The 24,556-nt window shown below is 40.5% G+C and overlaps 1 protein-coding gene across 5 annotated transcripts in view; it reads left to right on the top strand.

The window, feature by feature from the left end:
• Positions 1–24,556, top strand: part of LOC126184844 (formin-binding protein 1-like) — a 368,779-nt gene that overhangs the window by 271,850 nt on the left and 72,373 nt on the right. For all 5 annotated transcript variants that reach the window (XM_049927454.1, XM_049927455.1, XM_049927458.1 and 2 more), the window contains exons 4-6: positions 17,217–17,364; positions 17,523–17,780; positions 20,777–20,962. In XM_049927454.1, the coding sequence (XP_049783411.1) occupies positions 17,217–17,364; positions 17,523–17,780; positions 20,777–20,962 (592 nt within the window). The remainder of the gene's footprint in view (positions 1–17,216; positions 17,365–17,522; positions 17,781–20,776; positions 20,963–24,556) is intronic.

Genomic DNA, 24,556 nt, shown 5'->3' on the forward strand with positions numbered 1-24,556 from the left:
TATTTTCTTTGCTACTACTTTAAATGATTTTATTTCAATATCGTCGATTTTCAGCTGAATTATTTAGCACTTAGTAGTTTCGATAACGTAATTTTACTAGAGATTCATGCTTTAGAATAGAATTCATTCCAAAGCAAAGAGAGAACATAAAAAAAGCTGAAGGGCAATATCATTCTTCTGGCAGAATCGATGTTCACTGACTGGAAAAAAATCACACCATGAAGGAGCTGTGCGGCATAAACGAAAGTTGGTATGCGTGTTTTTACATCTGCAACATTATGTCTATTCCAATTTCGTACCAGTCGCATAACAGTGGCGCTATCCAGTATGAGGATGCAAATCAGGTTTGTTTTAAATAGCCGCGTTAGTTACCTTTTAAGAGTGGACGTGGTGAGTTGATCATAATACAATAATGCCGTTAATGCGACTTAGACGCCATTATCACCACTTGGTTTGAGAGAGGTCATGTAATAGGGCTACGAGTAGCTGGATGTCCCGTCTGCGATATTGCAGAGAGTCTTGGCAGGAATATAGCCACTGTACATGATTGCTGGCATCAGTTGCCACGAGAATGTACGGTCGCAAGAAGTTCGGTCTCCGAACGGCCACATGGCACTGCCGGGAAGGAAGTCCATCGTGTTCGGCGTATGGCTCTGCTGCATCGTACTGCATCTGCAGCAGCAATTTGGGCAGCAGTTGGTACCACAGTGATACAAAGAACTGTTACAAATTGTTTACGTCAAGTATAGCTCTGAGTCAGACGCCCTGCAGTGTGCATTCAACTGACCCAAACCACCGCTGTTGGCTTCAGTGGTATCAAGCGAGAGCTCATTGGAAGGCAGGCGTGAGGTCGGTTGTGTTTTCTGATGAAAGCTGTTCGTATTCCGGCGCCAGTGATGGCCGTGTTTTGGTTGGGAGGCCAGTTGAGTGCCTGCAACCAGCTTGTCTGGGTGTTAGACACACCGGACCGACATCTGGGGTTATGGTCTGAGTTGTTATTTTGTGCGACAGCAGGAGCAGTCTCTTGGTTATCCCATGTACCCTGACTGCAAATTTGTTCGTCACTCTGGTGATTCGACCTGTTGTGCTGCCATTCATCAACTGTATTCTAGGGGTGTTTTCTAACGGGAACTTGCCACCTTGCAATTTTAATCATTTAAATATGTTACCTAACGAAATTATTCTCGCAATTTCATTGCTCCACGTTATTTTTTGGCGTTGCGATTTTTTTCGTCAGTGTATTTTTTTGACGGGTTGTCATAACTAAGGCTTACTATCTCGCCTGGTTAAGTGTAATCTACAGTTATTTCTAACACAGTTTTTTCCAACTTGCTTTTCATCGCTGACGGCAGTGGAAGTACGAGAAAGTTTCAAAACGCAGTGAGATTCTGGTTGCGTCCATACGAGGCAGGATCAATTGCTTCTCGCTTCGGTGCTGTTCCCAGAAGTACTTGTAAATCTATACGGTGTTTAAACTGATCTTCTGTTTTGCGACTGCTATACCTTAATTTGTATGGCTATAAGTTATATTTCATGTAGTAAAAAAATCTCTTTCCACCTTTTGTTTATTAAATAAATATGACTATACTGTTTCATGCGCATTGTTGTGTGGTTTTTATGGGTGTTGTCGATCACTTCTTAATTGTTTGCGTCGTGTAAGACAACTGGTGTTTGCCATGCTAGCAGCTGTTGTATAATTTCCATGTTGGTATTTAAGAGCAAGCCACTTCAAAAGTCGAACTTGCAGAACGCGAAAACCGCCTGGAAACCACGTGCTACGGTTGAGCTATCACCATTACCTGTAACGGCAAATTAAGACATTCTGTAGCAGAACTAAAACATTTCCTTATTTTGACAATGGCTTTAGTACGACGCACATCACATTGCTATCACTAGAACTAAATTGAGAGTACGTAACTTTTCCCACGGATCTTCAGTTCTTGGACAGGTACAATGATATTGTGAAGAAACTGAAAGAGAGTCGCCAGAACTGTAGTTTCTTTATATAAGCATTTTGATATCTGCGTCTTGCCTGAGCATGGAGAAGAAATTAGCATTGCATAAAAAGCAGTTCCGTGTATTACGTACAAGGCATTAGTTTCTCTTTTGTAATACTGGTTAAAGTGACGCCTGTGTAAGTAGTGCAGACACTGGGCGATGTACATATTAATTGTAATAATTGATGCAGTGCGACATTGATAAGGGGAGTATCCGAGCTCGAACGACTAAAACCGAATAAAAATGCTTTTAACACTATGCCGTCCGGCGACACCACAGTGGTGTCGTGAGCATAGTAGCGCGGGCTGACACCACGTTAGTATCTTTTGCGTTGTGTTGTTTTGTTTAAGTAACAATAAGTTACACACGTCAACAGGTGTTTTGTTTTTATAAGTACTTGTGCCCTTTCATCATGGTGGTCGAAAGAGACAATAGGATTATTTACGATGAATGCGCGAACGTCTTGTCTGACGTTCCGGGCGACTTGGCCGATTGGGAAGAAGACATTGGATGTCAAAAAAATGAATGTGAAGTAGAATCGTAGGAAGATAGTGGAATGCGTCCAAGAAGAATTCGGCGAACGCTACGGTTGCTAACCGATTCGGCTGAATCAGACGAAGAAGACAGTGCACACTGGTCAGACTTTGATTTACCGAGAATCAATAATAAATTTGAAGGATCCCCGGGTCCAAACATATTTCCGAAAGATACACAGTGTCGAGGATATCGTACAGTTATATATTGGGAACGATCTATTTGAATATATTAGCAACGAAACCAAAAAGTACTACAGTCGAAATTGCGATAGAAGGAAACTGGATTTAAAAAATGCCAAATTTGTCGACGTTACGGGACTCGAACTTATAAAATGGTTTGGGCTTGCTATCCTTATGGGAATTAGAAGAAAAGCAAGGATCAATTATTGTTGGTCAACGAATCCGTTGATACACACCGATATTTCGCAAAACGATGTTCCGCGACCGATTCAGACAAATATTAACATTTTTACATTTTTCCTACAGCAACAATAAACTGGATAATGGCGACCGGCTTGTCAAAGTGCAATTCGTAATTGATTATTTTTCCAAAAGTTTAAAGAAACGTATAATCTACGTCAAAACATCTCAACTGATGAAGGAATGATACCGTGGCACGGACGGTTAAATTTTAAATTTGACAATCCGTCGAAAATTACGAAATACGTCATACTCATTTGTGATTCGAGTACGGGATACATTTCCTCATTCAAGATATATTCCGGCGCTGGACAGCTTTTAGCAAAATCAGTGAGGAACTATTGACACCTTCTGACGGAAAGTGCCATCACCTCTGCATGGATAATTATTATAACAGTGTAGAACTTGCAGAGAAGTTACTTGAAAAGAAAATTCGAGTTTGTGGAACGATACGGCAAAATAGAGAATTTCCGGAAAATTAAAGCGCGCAAAAGTCAATGTGTTTGAAGCTTGTCGGAAAGGTGACAAGCGGCCGGCGGCAAGCCAAGTAATCCGACATAGCGCTGCCGGCGCCAAGCGAATAAATTTGTACGAGACGTGCGGACGGTAAAGTGTTAAAACATGAAGACGTGTCTTTTCTACCACCCATCAAAATCATTTACCTGAAAAGCACTCTGCTTTTGTGTACAGTCGATGTTTGAATTTAACGACTCTAAAGGCTGCAGGAGTACATCCCGATGAAGAGCCAGTACGATCTAACATGCATCTATCACCCTTTTGTATTGTGTTGTATGTTAACCGGGGGCCTAGAAACGACGGAGATGCTCCGTCCCCGCCGCAGCCGCAGTGGTCCACAACTCCACGACGACTACGGCAGTCCACTTCACCACTCCGTCGCCCCACACCGAACCCAGGGTTATTGTGCGGTTCGGCCCCCGGTGGACCCCCCAGGGAACGTCTCACACCAGACGAGTGTAACCCTATGTTTGCGTGGTAGCGTAATGGTGGTGTACGCGTACGTGGAGAACTTGTTTGCGCAGCAATCGCCGACATAGTGTAACTGAGGCGGAATCAGGAGAACCAGTCCGCATTCGCCGAGGCAGATGGAAAACCGCCTAAAAACCATCCACAGACTGGCCGGTTCACCGGACCTCGACACACATCTGCCGGGCGGATTCGTGCCGGGGACCAGGCGCTCCTTCCCGCCTGGAAAGCCGTGCGTTAGACCGCACGGCCAACCTGGCGGACCTCTATCACCCTTACAATTCACAATAGTCACATATCAGGTATTCTTTTGCAAAAAGCTAAACACTTGAATGAAAAAGTTTGTATATGTAGTACCTAAAAGTCATACGCGGTCCAGTCACGTTGTGACTACTGCCTATGTTAAACGTCAACGTGCAATAACCATTTACAGACTGCAAGTGGCAGCACCTGCAATGGAAGGCATATAAAGCGTGTCGGGCGACGCGGAAATTTGTGCAGTCGTTGTCGTAATGTGGAAACGGAGCGGTTTATGTGACGTCCAAAAGGTCATGACCAAGGGTGGAAACGTTTCCGAACGCGGCTAAGTTTAACTGTTCTCTTGCCGCCGTGGTTAAACTAATACTGCGCATGGCAAAATTGTGCTATCCGAGACCATAGACGACTGGAGTGAACGAGGGCTGCGGAGATTTGTAGAGGTGAATAGACGTGCAATTATCGAGCAACTGACCGCTCATATGAACCAAGGGGCTGCCTATATAGCTCCTCACCGACTGTTCAGCGAACGTTGCTGAGTATGGGCCTCCGCAGTAGGCGTCTGGTTCATGCACTCGTGCTGACTGCTATTCATCGGCGACGAAGCCTGGACCTTTCACACCAATACCGCAACCGGACGTCCACTGAGTGGCGACAGATGGCAGTTTTAGACGAATTACGTTTTGTGCTCCTTCGGTGTGAGATTTCGGAAAGCTATCACCATGCAACAAACGTCGGAAGGGTCCAGGCTGGTGGAGTGAACGTTATCGTCGTAGGAATGTTTTCGTGGCATTCCTTCGGTGAGCTCGTCATTGTGGCAGGCACAGGGTATCAGCACAAGAATGCGTCTACGCTTGTAGACCATGCCCAACCTTACATGCGGTTTGTTTTTCCTCGGTACGATGGCATCTACCAGCAGGACAATGCAACGTGTCACACAGCTCGCAGTGTACGTACGTGCGTGGTTCGAAGAGCACCAGGATGTATTTACCGTTCTTCACTGACCACCAGAGCCCCTTGATTTAACTCCAATCGAGACCCTGCGAGACCATCTTGATCGGGCTGTTCGCGTAGTGGATCGTCACCCGAGAAACGTAGTGCACAGGCTACGGCACTGGAGGCGAAAGGCTCCACATATCTGTTGGTACGTTTCAGAACCTCGCTGACACTCTTCCTGCATGTATCGCAGCGGTCTACACTGCGAAAGTTGGTTATTTAGGCTTTTGAGAGGTGGTCACATTAATATGACTGGATAGTGTTTTTGAAAATAGAAGTTCGTGTGTTTTTTTATTAGTTCTTCCCTTATTATTCACCGAATTGCATATGTGTCGTTTTAACAATGTTACTCAACACAGTTGAGTGGAACAGTATGTGCAATTAATAGCAGCATGTGACCATGCTACATCATTTTCGGTGCTCCCGTACTGCAATATTCCAATACCGAAAGCCAACGTGATAACGTCACCCAGATCTTTGCCAGCAGATTTCTCTTTCGGCTGTGTTTTAATCACCTCATTGAAACTCCATATTTTCACTTCGATTCCTAATAAAGGAAAAACGTACAACAACACACAAACAAAAACATGGCAAGCTAGCGATGCCGAAACCATGTTCAAAACATAAGTTCTGTAATCCAAGGTTTGGAACAGTTGGCAGAGTTAAACTCGTAGTAAGCTTACTGACCAGTAGTGAGATTTCCGAGGAACAGCTGTACACGATGGGTATAGGAAAGGAACCCCCTAAGTGCAGACTATGTGGTACGAGGGATGAAACGGCAGCACATTTAATCTTCTAGTACGAAACACTGGAGGTCAAAAGACACAAAATGTGTAAACCACGAATTCCTGAAGAAACTGTGGCTAACGGAGACCGAGAAAAGGGACTCCATTATTTTTAGGGGTACTGATTGGCTTTACTAAAATGACAGGAAGAGACACCGCAAAATAAACGTAAAAGGGGACGGTACCAACTACTACCCAGTTGCTAACCGAACGGTCCAGGTTTAGAGATTTTCTCCGCTCGGGAACTGGGTGTTGTGTTGTAACTGACACAAAATCACTTGTATGGCGTCAAATGATAAGTCTAGCCAGTGTAACGTCGTACTCACGGATTCACCATAATGAATGTTCTGAGTTCTCGGAACACACTGTCCTATCATCCACTGTTGAGATGGCAGTATGGGCACGTACTGGAAGCCAATAAACTTAAGGATTTGATTCGTATTGACTGGGTGTGTAAACGAGATCTTTCAAACAAATCTGTATAAATCATTTCATTTTTATTATTGTCTCTGCATTTGTGACAAGTATAATATTTAACCTTGGAGTACTGTACAAATCAGGATGATGATAATCGTAGAAACATGGAAAAACAATCATTATTGCGACATACCGCACATGTGATGAACCCCATATTTTTGCATGTGCACGATTTTTCAGTGTGTCTGCTGCAAAACAAACTTTGTTTACATTCATAAACTGTTCTCGTTCATTACACACTTTAGTGGCGTACCATGCATATCGAAGCATGTCACAGAATATTGGAACAGACGACTGATACTGTATGAATGAATTTTTATGTAGTCTTCTCTAGAAGCCATCTCCCTATTCTGTTAGATGATGTACGCACAATTTTGTTGTCGTTTTCTATGGCTCTTCGTCTGAATGTAGAAATAAACGACGCGGGGCTGCACCAGGGGGGGGGGGTTACTTTAATATTGCACGTTGATAGAACAGCGTGGGAATGAAGAAAAAATGCGCCAGTAGCCAGATTCGATTTAGGAACCTCGTGCTTACCAAACTAACCGCTTACTCGCTCAGCTGCGGACTGCTTGAATGCTAGCGACCATACAAAGTGTAGAAGCACGCCTAAAATTTTCTAGAAAACTGTTGAGGTTTGCGTCTTCCTGTGTACGTATGTTGAAATCGTAGTAACGCTTTACACGTCCTGTCAATATGTATCAAATCGGTGAGGGGAACTTCTTACGGTCCTCTTGTAAGTTTCGGTGTGGGCAACGGAGGGGCTAAGAAAACTGCTATTTCGTCTACCTGGTTAAATCGGATAAAAAGTACTGTTGTGTTAACATGTTGTTTCAAGTACATGTTTAGCCTTTTGCCAGATAATGCATTATTTATGACTCTTGTGACTCTACGGTGATAATTATCTGTTACATGACATTTTCTTTAACGCCTTCGCTTCTCTAGTCTTTAGCTTCGTTAACCTGCAAACATAGATTGCGCAGAAATGCAAAGCTTTGCGGGAAACATGCTTAAGAGTGTTAGGACAAACATATATCTGTAGTTCACTTTTTATTCGATTTTAACCATTCGAACTTTGATAATCCTCTTTTCAGTGCTGAGCCCTTGGTGGTAGGCCAGGGAATTTTCCACTTCCTTGACACAACCCTGGTGGTGTAGTTTGCAAAGTCTTCTTACTTTGTCAGAAGTGCCAAGTACGGCCTTAAGCACTATGGGACTCAACAGCTAAGGTCATCAGTCCCCTAAACTTACAAGTACTTAAACCTAACTAACCTAAGGACATCACACACATCCATGCCCGAGGCAGGATTCGGACCTGCGACCGTAGCAGCAGCGCGGCTCCGGACTGGAGCGCCTAGAACCGCACGACCACCGCGGCCAGTGCCAAGTATGTTTTCGTGCCATGTTAAAGACGTTGATGTATATACTAAAGGACAACGCAATATTCATATTATAAATGAATTTGGAGTGAATGGGAAGAGATTGTGAAATCGGGTACCTACACATGACCTGCGCATTTTGAACAACACTCACTTCGCCGGGTGTTGCAGTGCGTAACCTATCCTAAGGAAGGATCATCATCAGCTGTGTCACATATGACATAGCAGCGTACTGGCGTACAGTCTGATTATCACGAAATGTACGCCACCACGTCACGTTCCTTTGGTAACCAAATTTTGCTATTAAATGTCTGTTAATCTACAGTATTCCAAGAAGCTGCTTCTGCGTCGAATGCCACCACGCTAGCGTGCGTTAGGTTCTAGTGACCTCGGCTGCGGAAGTGGGGTCCAGCCGTCATTAAGCGGACTCATTTTCTTTCTTTCAAAACATTCCAAGCGAATGTCAGTGTAGAACCTGGCGCGACACTTTCTTCTCCTTGCATTACCTTCAAATCCCAAGGAGAACCTAGCGGTATGTTTGTATCCACTTCGTCACGACGGCTGTTTCAACGCCAGTATACACACAGCTTAAAAATGACGTCACAGGAAAAGTTTGTGCGCATTGCATGCGGCAGCATCATTTGTTCACGTCGAAAGTGCTTTTATTTTGTTGCGGTAAATTCTGGTCTGCTAGAGCATTTCGCTTATTTCTTTCAAATCTCCGTAGTCAGAAGTAAGATTAGAATTTGTTGAACGTCCTGTCGACGACAAGGTCATTAGAGAGGAAAGATGATCCCAGATAGGGTAAGGGTGGGGAAGAAGCTCCTTAGTTTCTCTTTCACAGGAACTACAATGATATTCTCCTTAATCGGCGTAGGGAAGCCACCTAATATCTACACTATGTGATCAAAAGTATCCGGACACCTGGCTGAAAATTACTTAAAAGTTCGTGGCGCCCTCCATCGCTAATGATGGAATTCAGTATGGTGTTGGCCCACCATTGGCCATGATGACAGCTTCCACTCTCGCAGGCATATGTTCAATCACGTGCCGGAAGGATTCTTGGGGAATGGCACCCTCTTCTTGACGGAGTGGTGCACTGAGGAGAGGTATCGACGTCGCTCGGTGAGGCCTCGCACGAAGTCCGCGTTCCAAAACATACCAAATGTGTTCTGTGGGATTCAGGTCAGGACTATGTGCAGGCCAGTCCGTTACAGGGATATTACTGTCGTGTAACCACTCCGCAACGGACCGTGCATTATGAAGAAGTGCTCGATACTGTTGAAAGATGCAATCGCCATCCCCGAATTGCTCTTCAACAGTGGGAAACAAGAAGGTGCTTAAAACATCAATGTAGGCCTGTGCTGTGATAGTGCCACCCAAAACAACAAGGGGTGCAAGACCCCCCCGTGAAACACACGACCACACCTTAACACCACCGCCTCCGAATTTTACTGTGGGCACTACACACACAGGCAGATGACGTTCACCGGGCATTCGCCATACCCACACCCAGCCATCGGATCGCCACATTGTGTACTGTGAATCACCACTTCACCCAATGTTTTTCCACTGTTCAATCGTCCATGTTTACCCTCGTTACACCAAGCGAGGCGTCATTTGGCATTTATCGGCGTGATGTGTGGCTTATGAGCAGCCGCTAGACCATGAAATCAGTTTTCTCACCTCCCACCTTACTGCCACAGTACTTGAATTGGATCCTGGTGCAGTTTGGAATTCCTGTGTGATGGTCTGGATAGATGTCTGCCTATTACACATTATGACCCTCTTCAACTGTCTGCGTCTGTGTCACTCAACAGACGAGGTAGCCTGTTCGCTTTTGTGCTGTACGTGTCCCTTCACGTTTCCACTTCACTATCACATCGGAAACAGTGGACCTAGGGATGTTTAGGAGTGTGAAAATCTCGCGTACAGATATGACACTAGTGACACCCAGTCACCTGACCATATTCGAAGTCCGTGAGTTCCGCGGAGCGCCCCATTCTGCTCTCTCACGATGTCTAATGGCTACTGAGGTCTCTTATATGGAGTACCTAGCAGTAAGTGGCAGCACAATGCACCTAACATGAAAAACGTATGTTTTCTGGGGTGTCCGGATACTTTTGATCACATAGTGTATATCTAAGGTCGGATTTCAGTGTGTGTGTGTGTGTGTGTGTAGAGAGAGAGAGAGAGAGAGAGAGAGAGAGAGAGAGAGAGAGAGAGAGAGAGGGGGGGGGGGTGCAGTGGAAGGAAGAGTAAACACATTGTGGCTAGCTTAAGAAGCCACGTTGAACATCACTTGATAGCAAACAGATGTTGGCACGGAAGTGACTCAGCTGTCTTATATCTTCCCTAAGATGAGCCAGTTTAGCGTTTCGTCGGACATTTCAAGTATGGTGATCTCTTTACGATGTTGACAAAACAAAATTTTTGATACCCGCCCATCCAACAGTTTTTGATCATTCGTAGATGACACTATTACTGTACCATTTCTCCTCACGAGAATAGAGCTGTGCTGCTTCTGCTCTGTGACATTAGATTATTTGCTCTAATGTTCGTGACACTGGATATCGCTGTACATATGTTATTCATTTGGGCACTCGTATCTTATTTATACATGCTTTTCGAAATACATTTATAAGGTTTTCACCCGGCATATTGTCATGGCTTGTTGTATCTGAAGGCTTACATTGTATTCTTAAAATAATGTGTGTCTCTCGCGACTCCAGTACTGATTGATCATAGCTGTCTGTATAATCCTGCAGACTATTTGATGTCAGCGAATCTTGATTTAACTGTTACGTCATTTTCTTTACGCCATGGTCGACTAACGGCTCTTTAAAGTGTGCAAGCAGAACGAAGAGTCTGCAGCCAATTACTGTCAGTGGCAAATATAGTTTCTGTTTAAGCTACATGCTTTTGTGCTGTACTTGTTTCATCACGTTTCCACTTCACTATCACATCGGAAACAGTGGACCGTGGGATGTTTAGGCCAGAAGAATAACCCACCTTCGTTCAGTGTAGTGTAGTGCAGTGGAGTGGAGTTCGACTCGCAGGTAGCAGGTTCGAGTCCTGGTATTGGATGACGTGTTTACCGCCGGTATGTGGCAGGCAAGGCAAAGCGAATAGGGGTGGCGGCGGCAGTATTGAATAGCATATTTCATGACAGGTGGATTGGTCGTCGAAGCACGTTCACCGGATCTGACGTCCCTGGATTTCTTTCTGTGAGGAAAGTTGAAGGATATTTGCTATCGTGATCCACCGACAACGCCTGACAACATGCGTCAGCGCATTGTCAATGCATGTGTGAACATCAAGGAAGGCGAACTACTCGCTGTTGAGAGGAATGTCGTTACACGTATTGCCATATGCATTGAGGTGGACGGACATCATTTTGAGCTTTTATTGCATTAATGTGGTATTTACAGATAATCACGCTGTAACAGCATGCGTTCTCAGAAATGATAAGTTCACAAAGGTATATGTATCACATTGGAACAACCGAAATAAAATGTTCAAACGTACCTACCTTCTGTATTTTAATTTAAAAAACCTACTTGTTACCAACTGTTCGTCTAAAATTGTGAGCCATATGTTTGTGACTATTACAGCGCCATCTATCTCAAAGCGAAAAAAGTGGTCCAACTAAAACATTCATATTTCTTTACGTACTACACGAATATGTAATAAAAATGGGGTTCCTATTTAAAAAATGCAGTTGATATCCGTTTGACCTATCTAGCGGGCTAACCATAGCGCCATCTGGTTTCCCCCTTCAAGCTAGACAAGTTTCGTTCTTTGTAGTTTTTTTCGTTTGACGCTTATTTCGTGAGACATTTGGCACGGTCACGATCAATGGACCAGCATGTATACTGAGTGGTCTCTCGGTAACGTGAGTGTTCTGATCGTCATGTATAGATTATTTGATTTTTAGCCTCTAGGAAATGCCATTGGTGATCATTTACACCTCTTCACGCATTTCATGCAGACTCAAATAATTGCACTTATTCTGGCGGGTAAGTTTCCTTCCCCATAGGGAAATCAATATCTAGACATCAGTTTGCACGTAAAGTTGGGCCGACCGAAGCAAGCTGATGCCTATGTTCCTTGCCAGTACCGGTAACCTATGGATAACTATTGAAACAACATCGACCCTAATTTGCTGAGGTCTTTCGTTCCTATTAATACTTGGCTACCGTCTTCCGTTCTCATGCTCTTGGGTTTTCTGCGCTTCATCTACCTAGGGGTTTGCTAGACTGTTCCAGGAATCCATATCACGGCTTTGTACTCACTGTATACATTATACGTTAAATGGCGGCATAGGCGACGATGTGCAGCGACAATGTGGGTCGTCGGGGTGTATCCTTTCTAGTGAGCACGCCGTGTTAGTAGGTGGACAACGCACTGATCGCTACTCGGAGGACCATCCAGTATATACATCGACGAGGAAAGTCACCGGATGGAGTGTGATAATGTATAGCAAATAAGTTCGTCTGAAGTCCGTCGCTGAGTTCTGTTAGTGGACGTATTGTCTACACGGGACCCTGCAGACCAAACAGTGCGGCAGGATATCCGCTTGGCTTTGGTGATATAATTTATCTCTGTAGCCCGGAAGCGAGAAACATATCGTGAAGCGTCTTCATTTACTAGACACTTTACGTCTCGTCGTCATGCAGGACCTTCAAGAATTATCGTTCCTTGAAATTTAAAGATGTAAACTTTCGCGCTCGCCCAGACTTTCTTTTCGACGTTAGTTACCGGAATAACAGTTCGATAGGGATTCAGGATTTCTTATTTGCTACACGACAAAAGTAGGTTGCACCGTGGTTATGTACGCGAGAGAGCAGAATCTTACGCCATCGCTTTACAAAACGGTGTGCGGGTACTTTGAAACTGTGAAAAGTTGACTCCTGCGAAGTTATTGTTGTTATTTGTATGCAGCGGTACGAACTGTGTTTGCCAGCTCTGGAAATGCCAGAAACAGATAATTTAGTAAGCGGATATTCTTCTCTGTTGTGGCACCCTGTTCACAGAAGTGCTAAGGTAAAGTGTTGTCACGAAAACCGTCGGATACACGATAAAAGCTAGAGAACTCCACACGGCATATGAGGTCGAACGACAGAACATCTCTTGAGGGACGTGCCGTAGCGTATCATTGGCAGGACAGGACAGACTTCGACCAAAATCCGTGTAGCATTTTTTAAGTACCACCAGCTAACTCCCTATCGTTCTACGCAAATAATGAATATACAACGAAACACCAGCCAAAGTTGCAATTTACATTTTTTTTATTTACTCGATGATTAGTTTCGGGTCGTACTCATTTTCAAATCATCGTAACAGATAGTCAAAATGGTACGATTTGAAAATGGATCTCTGCCCGAATCTAGTAATCGAGTAAATAAAAAAAGGGAAATTTGCAACTTTGGCTGGGTTTTCGTCCTTCTAATTAACAGAAGTTGCTGACTTGCAATTATTCCAGCATGTTGGAAGTTCGTAAATAATGAATGATTGTTTTTAAAAAACTACATGGTTCATTTTCCCTCTATTTTTTGGAACTGACAAAGTACTTCCGTCTTTAGCGGCCTCATTGCCGTCGAGCTAGCGAGGCGGCACTATCTTATGCTGTGCTCTTACTTGGAAGGAGCGGTGTTCGAATCCTTTAGTCTCCACCGAGGTTTAGGTTTTATGTGGTTTCCCTGAATCGGTTCAGACAAATGATTTGATAGTGCCTTTTGAGCTGGCCATGGCTGATTTTCGTATCTGTACTTCGCCAGTGTACCTAGTGTACAAAAGGGTATACCTCCCGATACGTCCTTGACCCCCCCTGATACTTGAACTGTCTTGTCATGCCAGCTACGGAGGTGACTTAGGGTCTGCCATGGACTCCTAAACACAGTGCAGCTTGGCATTGTACTCATTAACAAATAGTTGCCACATGATAAAAAAGTGACAAGTGACAGAAAAAATCCAAAGAGCAATTGAGGATTTAATTCTGAACCTTTGGAATTGTAGTTAGACTCTTGCCCACGTAGCCACATCAACGAACTTTAAATCACAATGATGAGTACAAAATCAAGGAAGTTCTTTAATTTGTTCTTTGTTTTCTACAATAGTCTTCAGAAGTCAGGAATGAACTTCTAAGGGCTTAAGTTACTAAAAATGAAAGGTCAAAATTTTATTAGCTGTAATGTGTGCTAACATCAGCTAACATTCTTGTGTACCGTCACTGTTCTTGGAAATATAATCCTAGATGTTTGACCAACTATCACATTCTGTAAATGCTTAATACTGTAGACATTTTATACTACAGTGTGAAGCAGCTGTTCATCTTTATGGTATCCACCACAGTGACAAGAATGCAATTCAGATTCACTGAGACAGCTGTATATAGTATAATATAATGTAATACCTCCACATAGGCACATATATTACTCCTAGCAGAAGGGCAGTTGAATGTGACTTTGAAGAGAGAATGTGCAATTATACACATATTTTTGTGTGATATAATTTTCAAATTATTAGGCAATGAAATTGCCAGTATAACATCATTGTTTACTGACAACATAAAATATTGTGGTTTTTGGTGACCCAGTTACTGAAGTGTATGAAATATAGTAAGATCATGGAGCAACTCCAAAACTAAAGACATACATGATTTCTTTAATTTCATTCTAAAAAGTAAGAGATACTATATACATTCCACTGTCTTACCTTGTGCACTTTTCCAGTCACACTCACATCAGTGGAATTCTTCATTAGGGGAACTGTGCTGTGGAAAAATAATTTTTCGTGTAGCAGTAGAAAGCAATTAGACGTAATTTTGATTCAAGTAATTTAACTTCATGCAGTCAATACTTTGTTGATCATAAATACATACCGTTTGCAAACTATATATACTCAAAATACTTACGTCAAACAGAATGTCCGCATGTATGAAACTAGATCAAATGTGCACTCATTCACAGCCAGGAACAGGAAACCTCTGGGAATTTCTTGGACTACATTAAGTAAAGTAAACAAAAATAATTTCGTACATCTTGGAAAAATATTTTTCCATATTGTACCACATGATAGAAGGGAGCTGTATGAAAATAATTTTAAAGTGGTGGTAGAGTCATGGTTGAAAGGAGAAACATTCTATAACACAATTGACTTTATAGGTAGTGAAAAAAAGGTATTGTTTTATTATAAATGTGACTGTGAACACACCAAGTTGGAACCTGAATGCATACAAGTTAATTGGTAGCTGTCACCAAATCTCATAGACCCTCAGGAAGAATAGAGTACTTCTCTGTCCTTAGTGCCAGTGTGCACCTTCATTCACTGACAAACATCACATCATTTTAATATCCATTTCACTGTGAAGGAAAAGTGTTCAGAATAATTATCCTTTCTCATACATGCTGCACACTTCTTAGTATCATAATGGGCATACACTGCATGATTGTGTCAAACTAGTTGTTCCACCCACTTTGGAGGGATGCACAATTGCCAGTTTCCGGTTCCTCTCAAAGTTCTTCAGAATGAGATACCCTTATAGACCAACTGGTATCCTTTCCAACTATCCTTGGAATATTCTTCTAACAATCTCCTCTTTACCTAGGGTCCATATGTCATCCAAATCCTGCTCAGCTGCTAAGTTCCTACTCCATGTTAGCGTTCCTGTCATATACTCAGCATTTTTGAGAAATAATAAAAGGACATTTCTTTGCTCTTTGCACAGGCTTCCTTCATTTTCCATTCTTACAGGTACCCATGATAAGGTGTCAGCCAAATTATTTTCACATCCTTTCCTATACCAAATCTCAAAAGGATACTCCTGTAAATAGAGTGCTCATCAGACCAACTGTGGTTGAAGAAAGCAAAAGATTAAAGACCCACTCAACTCTAATCTGACATGATGTTTTAAATACTATCTCTATGGTTATGGACATTTCTTTTATGTGAGATTAAGGCAAAAAGTCTTTTAAAGACACACAAAAAAATGCTCAGATGTGATAATGTAATTATGTGCCATAGCAACATTTAACTGATTCCTTTTCATAATTACAAGGGGATGTATCTATTACTTTCCTGTGTACATGCACTTACATCATTTTGGTACATCTTGGATATACAAGACAAGGTTACAGGATCTAGTCCAGGTATAGCTCACTGTTGTAATCAGTCAGGAAGTTTCAGAACAATGTACACTATGCTTCAGAATGAGTCTCAGACTGAAAACATATGACGCACATCATCTCAAAAATTGATGTTTCACCTATATTGATATTTTAGATTGGTTTTTGTTACCTCTGCTCCATTCACTAGGTAATTTAGTACCAGTTCTTTTGTACATTTTTGTTGTCCCACTTTATTTCTGTCATTTGAGTCACGCACATCCAAACAAGTTGTCTTTGGTGTGTAGAAGGCCATGTGCAAATTTACCACTATTGTAATTTCCACCTGTTTTCTCCATTATATGTTTATAATAATGACGCAAAGTCGTCAGTGACATCTGACGGCAGAGAAGAGTGTAATTTAATGTTTGTTTGTGCCAGTATGTAGACAAAAAATTAAGTCAAAACATTTATACTGCACCTCGTGGCATCTACAGTACATCTACATACCACCACACAATGCATGGCAGAATGTACTGTGTACCAAGTGCAAGCGATTTCCTTTCCTGTTCCACTTGAAGATGAAGATGGAGAAAGGGAAAAATGGCTGACTGTATGCCTCAGTATGAGCCCAAATTTCCCATATCTGGTTTCCATGATCCTTACGTCAAATGGCAGTAGAACGTTTCTGCAATCAGGCACAAAATCTGGTTTTCTAAATTTTCTCACTAGTGTAGTTTTCCCTCCAGGGAATCCCATTTCAGTTCACGTAGCATTTCCATAAAACTCAGATGCTAGCTGAATGCACCTGAAACAAATCTAGCAGCATGCCTTTGAAATGCTTCATTTATTGGTATTGTAATAGGTAACTGGATATGGATGGTAGAACTAATTTACCACCCATCATTTTCTTCTTTATTTTCTTTGGATTTATATGAAAATAACTCGGGACATAGCAGATGACCCATTACTTGGAAATTTAAAGGTGCCATAAATCACTGAACCCATAAAGCAGTTACATCCAAATATGCCAAATTCCTGCATTCAGTCTCTAATTAGAGAATATTTGTTTATGTTGGAGTTCTGTGATATGGTGCAGATTATTGATAATTAACTAACGTTTACCTGAAAATCATGTGCAAAGTTCATTGTCTGTAAAATCCTTGTACAGCTGTACTGTTATTAAAACTTGTCCAAAACACTTTGTTAATGTAGTTATTGATTTTACTCTTTTAAACAGCACAGTGTTCAACAAAAACCTCATAACATAAACTTTTGTAGGTATAGCCCTTGCCGGGCATTCAAGCATGTGATGACAGAAGTTAATGACCTCGCAGGACAGCATGAAGTAATTGCGGAAAACCTCCAAGCGAATGTTATAAGGGAACTTAATATCCTAGTAAAAGATATAAAGGAAGAACGGAAAAAGGTATGTATGCAGCTTCAAATAATTTAAGAGAACTCGAAACTGTTGATGCAAGTTTCCATCGTTCTTTTTGTAATGTAAGAACTGTCACATCACTATGTTACTCACAGTCTATTCGAGGGGAGGGTGCACCTAAAGCTTGTTTAATTTCTACTTTACAGCATCTACAGGATGGTGCACGTATGGTGCAGAATTTAAATACACAAATTTTAAGCCTCGATCGTGCAAAGAAGAATTATGAGAAGGCTTTCAAGGAAGCAGAGCGTGCATTAGAAAATTTTCAGCGTGCAGATGCAGACTACAATTTATCCAGAGCAGAGGTTGAGAAGCAGCGAATGAATATGGCAATCAAATCACAGCAGTGTGAAGAGACAAAGAACGAGTATGCAAATCAGCTGCAAAAAACTAATGAACTGCAGGTAACATACATATTTCTATGTCTTGTCAAATTATATGCAGTCAGCAACCCAGTACAAGCGATACCTCCACTTGGATGGCTGCCACCCTTTTCATATGAGGTAGTCCCTCTTACACACCCTGCCAACATGTAAATACAGTCCGTCTCTAGATATGCTTGATTCTTTGCAGACAAGAACTACTCTTCTAACCTTGTCCAGAATTAGTTTTCATATTTTCTAATATTCAAAGTCCACGTCTTGACCAGCCACAAAAGAGTGCTACCATATCACAGTATACCATATAGAACTAGAAGAATGAAATCATGTTCTCTGCCAGGATGTCAACTAGATCCATTTGTGCTCTGAAACGTTAATATCCTCCCAGAGAAGCCTCTGTGTACATCAGAATAGCTTCACTAGCTTTAGTCATATGCAAGTTTCTTTGTTCATGACATGATGAATGCTGAATGTGTTGAGTGTGTCTGACTGCGGTAGTAAACATGTTATAACAAGTTTCTTGCTCACTTTCCAACATGCAGCAAGCAATAGTAAATTTTACTTCATTTCAGTTATTTTCAATGTGAAGTGCTTGTGTGCAGTGCCTTATGATGGAAAGGAAAGGCAAAATTAGAAACATACAGAAAGATACTGAGCTAAGAATTCAAGGAAAGGCATATGTAACACACAAAGGGACAGCTCAGATAGAACCACCACAACATAATATCGATTGAAATTGTTAGATTTTAATTGTGTATTGTGCAGCATAATGAAATAAAACAAAATATCATGTAATTTTGGGGTTCAAACTACATACTCTTCCCATCCTAACAAGTATTTATTGCCTTTCATTGACCAGCAAATTAAATGCTGAAAGAAGGGAGGACCTATTAGCCATGCTCAGTTTTCTTGAAATGATATAATTTTATTTCTCATTGTGTCAATGATGTCAATACTTTATTCTTTGTTACTTTGGAAGTGAAACATGGCACTTACATCTTTACCTAAATTTTCATTTTCATTTTTTTTATTATTTTTTTTATCTGAACTTATAACCACTTTTCCAACACTACTTCTGTCAGAAGTTATAAATGCTATGAAGCTATCATTCCTTTGAATAAAATAATTTGTAATGTGAATCTGCTGTGGTTTTTTCTGTTTTTGTACAACTAGACATTTCAGCATTTACTGTTTCCAATATTTCCCATTTCAAGTCCACAATTCTTCTCACTTCCCCCAAAGTGTGACACTGCTGCTCAACTCATACGGTATCCTTGACCTTCACTATGTCCTTCCTTCTCTCAGCCCCTGCCGCATGGGTCATATTTCTGTGGAAGACCCAAGTCCAAGACCTGTCTCATACATCTGCCCATAACCACCATTTCAGTCAAACCACTGCCACTCATTACTTCATCAAAAGAAGAGTAAAATGTGTAAGTAGCCACAAGATATATCAGATTTGCTGTATGAGTTTTTTAACTACCACTTGTCCAGTTCCTCCCTGTCCCAACTCTACATACCCATCTGTTTCCCTGTCACTCATTCCATCTAAAATTTATCCTCACAGTGCCTGCCTTCCTTGAAAAAGAAAACACCTCTCCAATCTTAGTTGGTTTCCTGGTTTGTGATTAGTGCTATGTCCCCCTATACATGTTATATTTGATCCTAGGTCATCAGTTTTTAAATAAATTGGTGTGTGTTAGGGATCACTGGGGTATCATTTAAGGTCTCTCTCCACAATTCCATGGGAGTTGCTAATATTATAGAGGCATTCAGGGTTAGTATCACAGAGACATTCAGGGCCATGATGAAGCTCATAGGCACACAGTATGCTTTTTCCCCCCTCTAATCATGTCTGTAGATTACCCAGTTCCATGCATGGGGGTAATAGATGATCATTTGATATCAGAAATATATGGTAGATATAATGTGTGTTAATACTAATATAGAGTAGTATGGGTTTCATGCGACCTAGCTGACAGCCTTGGGTAACCCTGGCTAAACAGTGACTAGCTCTGGCCACTTAAGTGCTTTGGTCCTTACTATACTGATTCTTGGGAAGCACCACCTGCGTCTGGATCCCCATAGACATCTGGCTTGCAGCAAAATGCAGGTTGTTCAGTTCTCAGTACTGCCTGAGATGAAGAAATCTCCCCTGAAAATTAATGTCATAGGAAAAGATTTTGTGTTTTCATCATTTACCTCTAACCCAACTCCATTTGCTTTTTGAAATAGCTTTCTTGTCAGTATTTTCACATCACCTACATTTTAAGAGATTAATGCTACATCATCTGCAGTGGGCAGTACATTCATTTTTATTCCTATACTAATTTCCTCTTCTGCTTCACTTGTTGCATCCAGTACTTCTTGTAGTATTACATTGAACAAGAATGGTAATATTCCAGTTCCTTGCCCGACTCCTGTTTTTTTTGTCAGAAGTCGTGGATATTCTCACTCATTTTCACCATCCCTTTTGACTCTTCCAGTTTAATATTTACAATATTTGTAAACTACTTTGGTATTCAAAACATTGTTATTTCTCCCACAAATTTTATCTGTTATGCTATTGTAGGCTTTCATAAAATCAACAAACAATACTGCCATTGTTTTCTTGCAGTCCCAATATTTTGGTATGACTTCTTTCAATACAAATATCAGATCAGTGGAAAGAGAAATATAGAATTGATAGTTCTACACAATGGCAGCAAACAAAAAGGATGTGGTTACTGACTGTTGCTTAAATTCTGCTTAAATTCAGTGGCATTGCAAGAACCTATTCCCTGTACAGTTTTAAAATTAAGACTTATTTTTGCATTCTTTTACTTGCTTGTCATAGTTTGGCTTCACTGTGTTTTATGATTCTAAGGAGTTGCCTGTCATGTCATATTTTTTTTTTTTTTTTTTTTTTCACAGAATTCAGTATTTATTATATGAACATTTTGAGATGTTTCTTTGTTAATTTCTAATTTGTTTCCCAATTTATTCTTGCATATAATCTCTCATTTCATTTTATGTTTCAGAATCAACATTACCATATCCTTATGCCAGATGTATTCCGACAGTTGCAAGAGTTGGATGAGAAACGCATTAAGAACATCAAAAGTTTCATGATACAATCTGTAGACATAGAAAAAAATGTTTTTCCTATCATCATCAAATGTTTGGATGGGATTGTGAATGCTGCAGAACAAATCAATGAGAAAGAAGTAAGTATGACAGCATTGTTATTACTCTGTTGATACTGTAGAATTTGACAGATGTCATCAGTTGACCAGCTGTGAAATTGTTTCTGCATTATACAAATGAGACTGCAAATCACACAGGAGCTGGACTACTACTCTATTATTTTGCAGGCATTAACTTAGGCAGTCAAAATGTCTGGGCTTGACTCTGAATGTATAGATCATTTGACTTATGGTAGTACTCTTTGTACAATTTGGTTTACTATGATTTTAATACCTACTCTCCCCACAAAAATACAGTCAGTCATTGACAAATAGGTCTTTTAGTGACGTATTAGTAGCTCAATTTGTACAAGGATTCTGTAAGCTTTCGGTAGTGATTTAATGAAGCAACCGTATGATCACTTGAAGTGATCTGAGTCAACAGTTGAAAACCTGAATTGTGATCTCTCTGAGGATTTAAATCCTATTCTTCCTGAATTACAATAAAAAAGATCAATTAAATGCACTTGATAACAAAATGTGAAGTTCATTCTTCTTTTGTTGTTGTATTTGACCATTCTTTGGTGTTGTCTCGTTCATGACTGACATCACTGAAACATTTGTTTCCCTTTGTGTTGTAAACTGGGTATATTCGACATGTTAGCAGCAATTGTTGCTGGCCTGAAATTCTATTTGAACACCACAGTTTTTTTATTAGCTGTGGTCTTTTTTTATAACTAGGAATTACACATTAAGTATTCCACACAGTGATGAGAAGCCAATTTTACAAATAACAAACATATATTGACTGTCACAAAACACAGATGGCTAGCACATAAATGTTCAAACAAACTAGCCAAGTATATTGCATTTGCAAAGAGAGCTGTTCATAACAGACAACAGATGTTACACAGTTGCTAAATAGTTCACATCCCCCCCCCCCCCCTCCCACCACCACCACACTCCCTTCCCTTCTCCACAACTTAACAACTCTGTCCATACTGCTAGGTTATAGGAAAAAAGCCTTTAATAATCTTCAATACCCGTTAAAAGATGATAGACAAACCAAGATTATTCCACTTTCAGTTATCCCATATTAAAATACACTCTGCCTGACTGTACACTATTAACTAACATACTGAAAATCCTATTGTCCTTATTTATAGAGCTATATTTATTGTCCATGTGTTTAAATTGATAATGCTTCCATGTATATGGCAGGTATATCATCTTTAAGAAGATTCTTCAACCACAAATCATCTGTTGTAATGGTTGCCAAAGCAAAATATTTTACTTTTGTTGATGATAGTGAAACATATGCCTGCATCCTAGTAACATAGCAGTCAGTGTTTCCAAAATTCTGGAATATGTATTCTGTTTTAGATCTGTCTTCTTTGCTTCCCCAGTTTGAACCAACATAGTGGAGAAGAGCATTTGAATGTTGTCTTTTATAATACAGACCAGCATCAGTTATTCCTTTAATTTATCAAAGAATTCCTTTCAGATCTTTTCAATATTCTTAAAGGAAGTCATTTTCCTGTGTATGCGGTTGTTTTATTGTGAAATAAACTTTATTTAATTATTTAAAAATTAGGTTATGTTGCCCCAAGGGCATCATCAAGCTGCATTACAATAAAAAATTTTCTTCTTACAGACTGTTGTAATATACACAGCAGTGTGGGTAAAAAACAGTATATGATGGTGTATGTAATAAGTTTCACCCAACCATTGTATGTACGGTCACAACTATCACAGATGTGAAATACATACATAAAACAGAAAAAGTACAGTCCTTATATGAGTTTTATCACCACACCAGCATACATAACACATTCAAATATGTTAGCACAACTATTAAAGTGGAAACACATGTAGCATGGGCACCATCTTAAAATAAAATAGGGTTGTTCTGCTAAATTAGTTGCCGTGTATCGTGTATTTGCTATTTGCTAAATAATGAAGTAAAGATATTATTTCAAAATGGAAGAACAAATTCCAGAGGAAAATGATTTTCTTAAATAAATTTACAGTGACTGTGAACCCATACATTTGGTTTTTTTGTCTTCATTTTTAAAAAAGAAAACAATCTCATCATTAAAACTGTCAATGAGGCTGACTTCCATTCGTGTCTTGCAGCCTTCACTCTCTAACAGTGAAAAGTTTAAGTTGGAATATCAACAATTTCATGAAACGAGAAATTGCCACTCACCATAGTAACAACATGTTGCGTTGCAGACAGGCACAATGCGCACACATGACCACCATCTCTGGCCAATCCAGGCAAAATTGTGGTGGCTGAAATAATGGTCATGTGAGCGTGAGGTGTGCTTTCTTTTGTGAATGTGTATGTATGTTTTCCTTTCTGAAGGATGCTTTGGCTGAAAGCTCAATTGTGTAACAATCTTTTCTTTGTCCATTATAATTATCTGGGCTGTTATGCCGTGGCCGGTTGATGAATTTTGTCCCAATTCCCAACGTTTCGTCTCAGACTGCGGGAGACCTCTTCGAGGGGGTCCGTAGGTCGATGGAAGGTGCAACACACCCACTTGGACCGTCCATCGACCTACGGACCCCCTTGAAGATGTCTCCCGCAGTCGGAGACGAAACGTTGGGAATTGAGACAAAATTCATCAACCGACCACGGCATAACAGCCCGGATAATTATAATGGACATGATATTTCTGGCCGTGAAAGTCTGCACTTTAGAATCTTTTCTTTGTGCCTGTCTGCAACTCAGCATGTCATCTTTATGATCAGTAACAATCGATACTTTACCATCTTCCATATTTAATCGTCTAAATAAGGGCAGGATGTAAAAGTGTTGACTAAGGAGCTGTTTCCCATTGTTTGTCTGTATATTAATTACCAGGAAGAATTTTGATTCAACAATATGTCATTCAAAATTTTTCTTTCAATTTATTCTTCAAATCTATGAGTTTGTTTTTATCATTCCTCTCATGTTGAATATCAGCAACACGTTGTAGTAGATAAATATTAGTCATCAAAGCTTCCATCATAGAGAACTCTGTCAATTACACATTTGACAATTTTATGGAGGCAACTTGTCATAAACAATCTGAAGTCCCAAGCTCTTGGTTCCTGCTTCAGTCCATACAAAGTGGTATTAAGTTTGCATACAAGATCTTTCTTTAAAATTACATTTTGAGAAAGGTCATATAAATTTCTTCAGTTCTCTGTATAGATGTGCATTCAGTGTATGGCCATAAGGAGGTCATGTTCATTCATCACAGTAAGAAAGACCCTCAGTGTAACAAGTCGAGCAGTGGAGTGTAAATCTCCTCACAATTCATACACTTTAAATTGTGCATAATATTTTGTAAGTAAACATGTATTATACATTCCAATATTTCCACATGAATTACATTGGAACACCCATTTGCTATCAATGGTTATTTTTATTTGCAAGAACTGGTATGTGGATCCATATTCCAATGGATTAAAGAGAATATTACTTCACGCTGTTGTACTGCTTTCATCCATCCTCCTTCATGTCAGTTCTCACATCTTCAAAATGATTCTACATTCAGTATAAAACTGCATAGTTGTCCACATATTTAGGTCATCTTATTGTTCTTTTACATAATTGTAGCAGTTCTATTTTCTTAATTTTTTTGA

This window comes from Schistocerca cancellata, chromosome 4 (genome assembly GCF_023864275.1).
Source record: "Schistocerca cancellata isolate TAMUIC-IGC-003103 chromosome 4, iqSchCanc2.1, whole genome shotgun sequence".
Lineage (NCBI taxonomy): Eukaryota > Metazoa > Arthropoda > Insecta > Orthoptera > Acrididae > Schistocerca > Schistocerca cancellata.